Below are 12541 nucleotides of genomic sequence, written 5' to 3'. Positions count from 1 at the left end.
TGACCTGTCCACTTATGTTTTTATTACATAAAATAAGTTATTTATGTGGTTCTCTATTGATGTATGTTTGTCCACTTATTTTGAGGAATTATTAATCAATTTTAAAAAGAAAACAAGAGCCCTCGCTGGGTTGCTCAGTGGATAGAACATCGGCCTGCGGACTGAAGGGTCCCATCTTTGATTCTAGTCAAGGGCACATGCCCAAGTTGCAGGCTCAGTGCCCCCTGGGGGTCATGCAGGAGGCAGCCTATCAGTGATTCTCTCATCATTGATATTTCTCTCTCTCTCTCTCTCTCTCTCTCTCCTCCCTTCCTCTCTGAAATCAATAAAAATATATTTAAAAATGAATGAATAAATAAATACAGCTCACCTTTATCACAATGTTTATTTAAAAAAAAGAAAAGAAAACAAGCCCCAAACTAAGACCAAATGAAGTGTTAATAAAGACCCAACTTTTAAAATCAATGTGTCCGCTAGGGGGCACCAACATCTCAGTTATTTTAAGTCCTAGGCTCAGCCTTGGCAAAGCACAAAGCTGTCAAGATAGAAATGATACACACAGCAAGCCATGTATGACAGGCGGGCAGACAAGCAATTTCAATTAGGTCTTTTATCAAAAGCAGGCTGGCTTTATCTGACCAGAGTAAATTGGGAAAGTGAGTAAGAGAAGGCTGGTGAAGACCGAAGAACCAGGCCCAGAGCTCTCTGGCACTCGATAGCACATTAGAGAACTCGCCCCGCCTGAGCTCGTGCCCTGCAACACCGGTTGAGGGAGATGTTATACTGACACTTTGGGAGAGTGAGGATTTATCATCTTGAGGAGAGACTGAGGGAGTCCCCAAGCTCAGAGGGATAGAGGGTAGTGTTAGTTGTCTGGTAACTAGAGTCATTGTTCTTTAAACATAACTAAAGTAAAAAGATATCTCCAAAGATAGCAAACCTGTTGTCTATTCAAAATGGAAAGGAGCCAGGAAGTAAGTTCGTAAGTGATAAGTGTTCTGAGTTTAAAGGACCCACATGTCTATGGCCAGGTTCAAGAGTAATGAGCACTAGAAATATGGAGAAGACAATTAATGGAATAATTGGTCCCAACATTTGGAAATACTTGCCTTGTCTAGACCTATTCTGTGCCTGAAGTTTGTGCTCCATCAATCCTATCACCTTTTCACTGTCCATTGCCCTTCTAATATCCTCACTTAACCAGCTTAAATACTGGGGTCATTGCACGAGAGATCAAACTGATACTAGATTAAATTTAGTATCATTAATAGTGGGACAACCTTTCCTGGTCTCTTGATGTGAAGCAGTATGAAATGCTTATACTACCAAGGAACTATTATTATAAAAATGTTTACCCTGAATCTAATTAAGCATTTAGACCTAATTTTCAATTTATAAAAAATGCAGGGGATAGAAAAATATGTGAAATGAATGACACCACAGTGAAACAATGTGAGAAATTCAGAATGTAGGGCAGCCTACAAGACAACTGACCTGGTCTCTTCCAAAGATCAATTTTCATGGGGAGGGCAGGGAAGGACTGCTCTTTTAATTTTCCTGTTCATTTGAACATGTTCTCAATAGAAAGTTTGAAAAATATTTTATTATCAATAATTAAAATCACTCTCTTCCATGCATCCTCAATTCCCTTGACCCTCTCCTTACTTTGCCATAGTTGTCTTGTAAAACCACAGCCCTGGTTAAACCCAGTTCTTGGCTTACTGTGTGCTTGCACCTGGCAGTTGAATGGTGCTAGAAACTGCCTCCCACTCCCACCCACACACTGCTGACAGGTCTCAGTTACATTTAACCACTTAGTGCAGCTGGCAAGTCTACTACATTTCCCTAGTCCATTCACTCACTCACTCACTCACTCTTCCAGATGACTGTTGTATCCTGCTTCCTCTCTTCAAATGTTCCACTTCCTCCTCCCTCACTCTCAGTTAAAGACTTTATTTCCAATTTTACTGAGAAAACAGAAGCAACTGGAATCTCTGCAAGCTTCAACCATCAGGATCTGTGCCCATATATTCAGCCTTCCCTCCTGTTACTGTGGATGAAGTTCCTACTTTATGGCAAACTGCTTGGAAAATTTATTTTACCTGTTGCCTCTAATTCTTCTTCCCCCATTCTTTACTCTAGTCAGGCTTTTGCCTTAACCACTCTCTTGTCCCCACCATGCTCTTGTCAAGGTTATCTGTGACCTTCCTATTGCTAAATGCAACACTCAGATCTCTATTTACATGTTATGGTTAGCAATCCCCTCTTCCCTGATACGTATTTGCCACCTGGTGTTCAGACCACCATCCTCTCCTGGTTTCCCTTTCTCTGTCTAGCTTCCCTTGCTAGTTTCTGACTATGGTGGAGGATCTTGTGGCCCCCAGGAAGGAATATATCTTCCAAGAAGGACTCCTTGTGGTTAACTGTGCCCAAATTCATAATCAGAGTCTAGCAGCCATTGTTTACATGCACACTGCATATCAGGGAAAAGCCGCAGACTGAGTTGCCAAACCCCCTGCATTGTGTTCCTGCTCACTGAGCCAAACCTTATAAAGGAGTTACTAGAATCATATTTTGACCAATGGACTGAGACCTGCCCTGTCCAATCAGAGCTGCATGGCTTTCTCCCTCACTTTCTTTAGGTCTTTATGCCCTCATTTGTATCTTTCCCAACCAATGAAAGCAGCTCCCTAAGACCAATCAAGATCTACTAATCCAACCGTTCAGGACAGTGTTATTTAGACCAATCAAATGATATAAATTTGGATTTCTCATTTGCATAAAATAGATCAATCAGGGTCCAAGGTGGGCACTTTATATATGTGAGCCTCATATTTGCTTTGGAGGTGCACACTTTCAGTTTCTACTGGAGGCCGCCTTTCTGTGATTTGCAAACTCTTTATCTGAATAAAATTACTCCTTTCACTGCATCACAGACTAGGGACTCCTGTTGGCATTGGATTGGTAACAGTGAGGTTTTGTTTGGCAGTTGGAAGGCTTAGACCTTGCTTCTCAACAAACCACTTAGACATCTACAAGACCTGTCAAGTCAGAGGTCTGAAATGGAATCAAAGCTGATTTCTCCCCATCCCAAACTTGTCCCACCTATCTCACATAACTCAGTACCTTCATCCTTGCAGGTGTTCAGGCATGAACTGTGGCGTCACCTTGACTCTCACACCGAATATCCGATCTGTTAGCACCTATTGGCTTTGCCTTCAAAGTATATCCAGAATTTTATTTCATCATCTTATTACCTTACTGCTCTCACCTGGACCAGCCACCATCATTTTTCGACTAATTTCTCTCTTTGTACCCATCCCTTGTCCCCTCATCATCTTTTCCTAACAGAATGAATGATTCTGCTGAAACATGAATAAGTCAGATATGTCTTCTGCTTAAACTCCTTAATGGTTCTACATCTCACTCAGGGTACAGGCCAGAGTTGTTACAATGGCCTGCAAGGCCCAAAAAGATTTGGTTATCCTATTCCCTCTCTAACCCCATCTCCACTATTCTTCCACTAGCCATATTGTTATCCTTCTTATTCTTTACATGTTTCAGACAGACTCTTACCTCAGTGCCTTTGCATTTGCTGTTCCTTCTCTCTGGAATGTTTTTCCTCTAGATTTTTGCATGGCTTTTCCGCTCGCTTTCTTTAGGTCTTTAATTAAATGCTATTTCTCAATGAGGTCTGCCTTGACCACTTATTTACAACTGTGCTCCCAACCTTACAACAGACCCTCCGCATTCCCCTACCCTATTTTAATCTTCTGTATAGCATATATCTACCTGTTAACTTTGTGAGCAACCATCCTAGTTTGCCTGAGATTGTCCCAGTTTCAGCATTAAAAATCCCACATCCTAGGAAACCCCAAGTTCTAGGAAAACTGAGATGGTTGGTCACCCTACTCATATACTATACATTTTACTTCTTTATTGTTAGTATATTAACAATAGACCAACATATTTCTCTGTGACAGTAGGGATCTTTGGCTGATTTGTTTATGATATCCAGGGAACCTAGTAAGTTCTCAGTAAATATTTATTTAATAAATAAATGGAGAACCAATAATGATTATGATAACTTAGGATCATCCAGTGTTTAGTATTGAGAATAGTAAATTCTCAATAAATATATGTTTAAAGAATAAATGAATATGACCTGGCTGGTATGGCTTGGTTGGTTGGAGTGTTGCCCCGTATACCAAAAGGTCAGGGCACATACCTAGGTTGCAGGTTCGATCCCCAGTTGTTTGGGGCCATTACAGGAGGCAAATGATTGATATTTCTCTCTCCCTCTCTCCCTCTACCTTCCTCTCTCTCTAAAATAAATAAAAAGAAAACATATCCTTGGGTGAGGATTTAAAAAAAAAGAGTAAATGAATAAATTTCCTAAAACATGTACTATAACCCTAATTGCTATGTTAATTGCTAATATACATGCAAATATGACCCTAATTAGCATGTCCATTGCTAATTCTGCTTTATGAATGCTTTCCACAATTTTTTAGTATTCATGACAAAAAATAATTTATGTATGACATATAGTGTCATGCACAACTTCTGTAGACCCTCATTGATTTAGCACATATCTGATTAGGGAATTGTGCATACTTTATGTACAGATGATTAGATGGACCTTCCCCCAAAGCCTGGAGTTGCTCAGGCCACATCCCAGCAACACTCATGCCTGCCCAGCCCCTATCCCCACCCCCACTCCTGGTTCTTGCCCCGAAGTTCTGCACCCTCACCACTTCAGAACTAAACTGGTTAGAAAAGTTGAGTCATAATCTCTACACAGTTATAATCACTACAGATCTCAAACTTTTCAAAAGAAAAGAGATCTGGCAAACTATATAAAAATAAAAAGCTTTCTGAGGTCCAGTGGGGTCTTTTCAAGAGGTACAGGTAGTCCTGGAAGGGACCTGAAGAACAGGCAGGGAAAGGAAATAGGGACAAACATGTCCTATTCCTGTCGGGGGGGGCGTAGGCTCTTAACAAAATTGAGTGGCTCAGAGGCAATTAAAAAGAACACGAAGACTCCAACCAGTGAAAAGCCTGTGAGGACAGGACAAAGAAAGAACTGGAAGAGCTGGGGGAAAGGGCAGGATGGGTAGTGTCCACGTCTCCAGCGTGAATCAGCGCCTGACTTGGTCAGGTCGCTAAGGTGACTTTCCTAATTAGGACAGCAGAGTGGCTGGATGCCACCCACCCCTCACTGCAGTGAGGGTCCCACTTCAGGAAGTGGCTTTGGCTTCCAGGGAATTTATCTAGTGATGTAAGCATCCAGGATCTAATAGTGATTTCTATTCTGGTCTCCTGCTCCTTTCTCCATGCGTCATTCTTCACTCCAATTCTAGTCTAACACGACCACCACCTGAGCTAGACCTAAGTGTAACACAATAAGACAAAACCATTCCAACTCCAGTTCCCCCAGCCCCAGGGAAAGGACTCCTACCCTGGAAACTTCTTGTCTCCTCTCCCCCCTCAAGCTCCTCAGCACTTTGGAATCACCCGGAGAGCTCTAAACACTGCTGATGCCTGAGCATTGGGGTTTTCAAAGCTCTTTGAATGACTTCAATGTGCAGCATAGGTGAGAACCACTGCTCCAGATCCTGAGCTGTGGGCAGATAGCCTTTTGGATGAATATCCTGTGGGTCACTGCACCTGTCTGCAGGGGGAAATAGGTGACAAGGAAGGCAGATGCTGACCTGGGGGTGGGGGCGGGGGCAGCTTGCTGTGCTGGGGATGTCCAATTCCCACATCCAAATGTCATCAGTCCCAGGACATTTGGAGACTGCAGTCAGTTGCAAAAGTGAGTAAAATATTGATTTTTAAAATGAGAACATACCAAATTCACTCACATTTGGCTGACCAGTTCAATAGCTCAAGAGAAATGAAATCCAAGAGTAATCATGGCCTAGCCCTGAGGGTGCTTCTCAAACCTGACTGCCCCTAGCCACCTGGTGAGCTTCTAAAAACATGTAAGTGAGCCCACCCCAGGCAGGTCAGTTTGGGGCCCAAGAATGTGCATTTCTAATAAGTTCCCAGGTATGTTGATACTGCTGGCTGAGGGACCACTCTGGGAGAGCCACTACATTAGAGTGTTTCACAGTGAACCAAATGAAGTGACATTTCCATCTGAAGCTCTTTACATCAGTTGTGTAAGCATGGTCTGCCTTAAAAGTGCAACATCACCAAACTGAAGAAACAGAAAAAACCGAGGCAAAAAGTGAGGTGTTAGATTGGTCAAAAATAACATTAAAATAGTTAGCAATATTTAGAAGGATTAAGACATTTTTCTCCCTTATTTCCTTCTTTCAGGTATTTGGTTCAGAGAATTGGGCTTTGAGGGTAATATGGTATTTTATGAAATGATATATGTAATATTGGCCTGAAAAATAATCAGTGTAGTTTCCAGAAATGCTTCACTTTACTTTTGGGTGATAGTCTATGTATCTAAACAAATCATTCTAATCAGTAAAAGACCCTGGACAGCCTTAGTTTGTGGGTAAAGCCCCATTAAGTGTTGTAAATATAAAAATTCATTAATGAGACAATGTTGGCAAAGCTGCTAACAATCTAGTAAAGATATCTGAAGTCTAGTCAAATATGCTCTTTCTGACATTCTCCATTTTCTATGATCCTATATAATAAAAGCCTAGAGTTCACCTGGGAGTTTGACAACTGGCTATGACATGAACTGACCACCAGGGGGCAGCATGGAACATGGCAATGTCAGTGATGCGGCCCTGCAGTGGAGGCGCTGCCAGCCCCGATGGCCCCTGACAAGAGCGGGACCGCTGCTGGATGGTGGAGCAGGTGAGTGGGTAGCACCAGGCCACGGCAGGAGTGAGTGGGTGCTCGATTGCCCCACCAATCGTCCCGAAGACAGCGAGCTAACGAGGGGCGGGGCTGCCGTCTAGCTCCCAGGTGCTGAGGGAGCTGGGCCCGGACCCTGGCCCAATCAATCACCCAGCAGGTGGGATGGTGGAGCAGGTGAGGGGGCGGTGCCAGGCCAAGGTGAGGTGCCAGGCAGGTCTGTGGGGCTGTGAAGCTGGGGGCGTGAGCTGGGCCCCAGCTCCAGCCCCCAGCCTCACAGCCCACCCCAAGGGACCCCACCCGTGTATGAATGAATTCGTGCACCGGGCCTCTACTTACTAAATATGAAAACTGGTATTTCACAAAGCTAATCTATACAATCAATGCATATTTGATTAACCCTGGAGTAAATTCAGTCTGCTGAAGTTATCTAGAAAATATGACAGTGGGGGGCATCATTTCTTCTGATAGGCAATAGTGTTCCTGCTTTATTTAATAAGATCACTCAGCTGGGACACCGGCATGCAGTCATAAATAGGATAGCATCAGATGGATGGCTTCTTATGTACTGTTACCCTTCTAGCGATGCCCACTGGCCTGTTATTACAAACACCCTAGCAAACTGGTCCTGTCAGATTTTTGTCTCAGGCATGCTTAGGAAAGCAGAAAAGATAATGCCGCTCTCTAAAGTATGTTTTGTTGAAAACAGACCATCTGTATTCTCCACATTCACTGATTAGAGAGATTGTGAATACTTTCCCAGCTTCCCAGAGTTCTTTATCTATGTAGTGCTGGCTTTAGGCAAAGCCCATTCATTGTTTGTTCCACTGGTTTGCAATGTTAGATTTTTTACCTAGAAATATCTCACTTTCACTGAACTAGTAAAAACGTAGCCTCAGGAGCAAAGATAGCAAGATATCAAAATAAGTAAGTTTGTTTTTTGAGTAGGAAAAAGCCCAGCTTTGACTTTAAAAATGGGTCTCTGATTATTAATAGACTTACTTGCTGATAATGAGTGTTTCCTCTCCACATACCCAGACTCTCATGAACTCTCCATACATCTTGTTGTAGTAGTTGCAGGCACTGCCAATCCCCATCCACAGGAACCTGAAGTGGGAGATGAGGGGCCCAAGTCCCATACAATAGCCAGGACCTAGGAAAACCATCAAGTCACAGTCAGCATTCTAGTTACGCCAAAAAGAGAGACTGCTTTTCTATTGCTGTTATTGTTCTTTTATACCTAAGTGTTTTTTTTTATATCTCCTGATGTATATCTGTGAATCACTAAAAATTAAAAAACAAACAAACCAGTAAGCTTAGCTAGAATTTCTTTACCCCTTCATGAGTAAAGAGGAATTCATTGTCCACACCATACAAGTTCCATTTGGTCTCAATCATTTCATGCAGAATGAACAAGGGCATGTGTCTACTGTTTTCTTGCCATGTTAAATGGTGTCAGTGAGTTTCAAATACAAGTTAATCAGTCTGTCAGTTACAAGGGAAAGTGACAAGCTGACAGATCTGTTTGACTACCTCATTTTGTCTGAAAACTTTTGATTTAAATCCCCCTAGTTGACCTAATGGGTAGGTCAGATTTAGGTTGTAGTTTTGGTATAAACTTTGGAAAAAATTTTATGGTGTAACCTTTTAAACTAAGAAAAACCTGGTCTGCAAAGGTAATGTCTAAACAAATAATATTCATCCCTTTTCCTTCAAAAAGGACTCAGTTTAAGAAAAGAATCTTAAGCTAAATCTCATTAGGCAAAATAAACCTAAAACTTTAAGTGGGCAGTGAGTCTGATCAGTTTTTAGACCAGAGTTTTAGTCCTTCAGTGTGGTTTTACTCAGCCACTTTCATCCTTGCTTATGCAGACATAGGCAGAATTTTTAAAAATCATTTAATTTGTTTATTGATTTTAGAGAAAGATGAAAGGAGAGAGAGAGAAAAACACTGATTTATTGTTCCATGTATTTATGCATTCATTGGTTGATTCTTGTATATGCCCTGACTGGGAAGATGCTCCAACCAACTTGGTAGCTTGAATTTACCAGTGGTGATGAAAAGTTAGACAAAGGCTTTTAGGCAAGATTTTAGGAATTTATAAAGTATGTATTAGTTTTCCAAATCTTCTCCTTTAAGTCCATTCTGTTAGTGAAGTAGTTATAAAGCAAAACATGCACAACTGTGTGAGGCATTACTCTCACTTTATGGGCAGTAGTTGTGCCGGGAACTGTGAATCCTGCACAGAGATCAGCGAACTCGTGGCATTTCCCCAGAACTGAAGCTTCTAGAGCTCCTAAGTCCTCACCCAGATTCTCATAGCTCTCCCTGGCACGGAGTCACCTGCCTGTGCATCATCTCTATACACCCCCCCCCCGTCTCCCTCACCTCCCAGAGCCTGATCTAGCAGGGACACTCAGTACGTGTGGTCGAAGAAGCTTAGATTTGAGTCCAAGTTTCATCATTTAGTAGCCATGCAATATCTACCCTCTTTTAGTTTCAGGTTCTTTACCTGCAAAATAGGCAGAAATACACCCACCCCGCCAGAGTGCTATGAGGATCACAAGAGAAAATAGGTATGAAGTTGCTTTGTTGTAAACTATAACTTAAACTTAAGGGCTTTGAATCATTGCACCTTCTTAAGCCTCTTTGGCTTTCGCTGACCCTGAGCTTCCCCAAACCTGTAAAATTGAGAACCCAGAGACCAGTGATAAGAGGGAACTGGCCAAAGGAGTTTAGAAGTATTGGTTGGAACTACCCCAGCAAGGCCAATTTCCTCACTTTTCCTTTCCTAACAAGGAACATGGGATCTCAGAGTCTGAGCAGACCTCACATTTGCAAAGGGAAAGCCTGGACCTAGAAGCTCCCTGGCTGGCAAAATGAGCAGCCACGTGGGAAGCGGGACTTCCGGTTGCCCCACCACACCTGTGCTTTCACTTTCCATGCAGCTGGGCATCTGACAGGCCATTTTCCTCTCACCTGTAAAATGGGGAGGTTGAACTTCATGGTTTCTCATTCTTGTCAAAACAGATCGCCTCTCTGGGGCTCAGTGTCCCCTTCTGTCAAATGAAGGTGGGCTTATATCTGTGGCTCTCAATCCTGGCTGCTCAGGAAAAATCAGTTGGGGAAATTTTTTTCCAAATATCAGCATGGGGCCCCCACTTCACGTGTGGCTGAGAGCCACAGCATTATGTGACCTGTCAGTGTATGGCAGCGTGGTGTCCCCCGCCCACAGCAGGGGGCAGAATGGGCGGCCACTGAGGCTCCTGACCCATAGCGCCAGGGATGCCACTTCTCATGCTTGCCCCCTAGACCAGTGATGGCGAACCTATAACACGTGTATCAGGTGACACGCGACTCATTTTTTTGGTTGATTTTTCTTTGCTAAATGGCATTTAAATATATAAAATAAATATAAAAAATATGTCTTTGTTTTACTATGGTTGCAACTATCAAAAAATTTCTATATGTGACACGGCACCAGAGTTAAGTTAGGGTTTTTCAAAATGCTGACACGCCGAGCTCAAAAGGTTCGCCATCACTGCCCTAGACTGACCTCTTCACTCATGGGGCTGAGGGAGTTCTACCACTACCTGCAGCATAAATATCTGTGTGTGGGGGGGCGGGGGGGGCTAGTTTAAAATGCACCCGCCTGGAATCTGACCTGGGAGCCCACTGGGGAAGAAGTTCAGTGAGAAAGGATTTCAAGTTAAAAACCATGGAAGAATCTTCCCTCAGACCCCGTCAGGGAGTAGAGAACAAAATTAAATGTTCTGTTAAATTGGGCATTGAAGTAACCTGGAGTATTAGGCTGAATTAGACAGAGAGACAGGCAGTTCTCTGGAAATTCTTAAAGAATCCAGACACAGGGCACTTTGCACCAGCCCCATACTCTGGCTCTAAATTACTCTGTGTGGAGGCACCCCCATGCTTGGAAGTGTGTAATGACTATGCTCCTGAAATACAGTCTTACTATAGAGCTTATGGAATTGGGGCAGATGCCTGCCACAAGGAATTTTCACTGAAAACTAAAGAACTAGTCTGATACTTCTGATTCATTCTGAATTAATCTGATGGTGATGGAGTGGTGGGGGTGTCTATTGAATTTACCTGGTTATTTATATTATACTCTACTTTTGATTGACCCACAGATCTTGTTGAAAAATCTATCAGGGTTTGACGTTCAAAGAGAATTGTAGTGGTCCCCATTCTTCCAACTGCCCAGCCCCATCCAGTCCTTATGGTGGTGCCATTATCACCCACTCCCCTTAAGAACAAAAGAAAATGAGAGGTGGGTTAAGGGATGGCATGGAGAAGGCCTGGATGAGGCAGAGTGGGAAGGAGAAGGAAAGAAGTCCAGAAGGCATTCCAGAGACTTTTCCACCTTCAGAGCAAAATTGGTATGAATTTGAATTCAACAAATAAACAACAACAAAAACCCCTGAATTTTTACCTTTGTGCCAAGTCTGCCTTACCAGAGATAACCACAGAGTAGAAGGTATTATCTAATATATTTTAAAATGCTTTCATTTAAAATGTACAGATAATTGATATAAAAATTTTCACCCGACTCTTCATTTGCCAATGTTGCTGTGGATTTCAGCCATCTCCCCAGGTTTGCTCTGTGTCTTTTATAAAATTTTCTTTATCCTCGTGGACCAAAAGCCCAAGTAAATAATCTTATAGATACAAAACTAAATGATAACTTACCTGGGATTGAGGATGTGTCCTCATAATTCCAGACCAAAAGGAGAAAGCCAGTGAGCAGCAGGATGGGCATGGTGGCAACAGGAACGGCTTCAGGCACTACTACACTGGTAATGTTATAATGCACCGGGTTCAGCATTTCCAGAATCATCCTGTGTTCCTCGATCTCAAGGGAGGCACGTTAAAGTCCTGTGGAAATCAAAGGGGCCGAAAAATTAGAGAATCCCCCAAGAGGTATAGCTAGGACTCCTGTCCCTTGAGAAGATGCTGTAGTGCAGAGAGCTGCACTTTGTTTTATAACGCGATTGGACACTTAGACAAGACAAATTTGACCTGTGGGTACAAGTCAAAACAAGCAAGCCCAAGAGAGATCTTTTGGCTTGACATGCAGCATTTCTGACCTTGATAGTCTCAGGTTCATTTAGACGCTTGGTCTGATAGAACCTTATCATTTTGCCCTTGAGTGGATAGAGTGACTGAATTCCCAATTGAGAGCCAGATTTCTTACCAAAATACAAGAAAATGAAGCTTATTCCAGAGGTGGAGTCATTCTGTGACTTCATCAGCAGATTTTGTATAGGCAATCTTTTCCCTTGTAGCCAAATCACTTTTTTTTTACAAAAAAAGCAATCCCCAACACCCTTCCTTGCTCAAAATTGCTTTCCCTAAAGAATAAGCTTCTCTAGCAAGAATGTGTTTCTTGGTCATCAGTGAGGCATTCTCAGAGCCCCCCATTAGATTGTATATTGAATTCAAGTTGACTCACTAAGGACAAGTGAGGCTTAAAACCTTTTGCATCACCGGCTGATTTAAGCAATGCCTGTGGGGCCAATGTCCAAGGTAATAGGAAAGAGTTGTTAAAGAGTTGAAAACGAAAAGAAATAGTATAGAAAAAACATCAATAGTAGGGTAGTTCTGATTCTACAAGATAATAAAAAGTGCTGCCTGGGATCCTGTTTCCATTAATTTAAATCAGAAACATTATATGGTTGGTATATTAACCCAAAA

At 42.5% G+C, this 12541-nt stretch overlaps 1 protein-coding gene across 1 annotated transcript in view; it reads right to left on the bottom strand.

Moving 5' to 3' along the window:
* LOC102753728 (aromatase) overlaps positions 1–11722 on the bottom strand; it is a 29416-nt gene extending 17694 nt beyond the window's left edge. The window contains exons 1-2 of the mRNA XM_015558952.1: positions 11537–11722; positions 7828–7978 (exon numbers count right to left, since the gene is read on the bottom strand). Of these exons, the coding sequence (XP_015414438.1) occupies positions 7828–7978; positions 11537–11684 (299 nt within the window). The 5' untranslated portion in view covers positions 11685–11722. The remainder of the gene's footprint in view (positions 1–7827; positions 7979–11536) is intronic.
* Between the last annotated feature and the right edge of the window lie 819 nt (positions 11723–12541).

Source organism: Myotis davidii, unplaced genomic scaffold (genome assembly GCF_000327345.1).
Source record: "Myotis davidii unplaced genomic scaffold, ASM32734v1 scaffold132, whole genome shotgun sequence".
Lineage (NCBI taxonomy): Eukaryota > Metazoa > Chordata > Mammalia > Chiroptera > Vespertilionidae > Myotis > Myotis davidii.
Note: the sequence above shows the minus strand (reverse complement) of the source record. Positions and strands in the feature narration are given on the sequence as shown.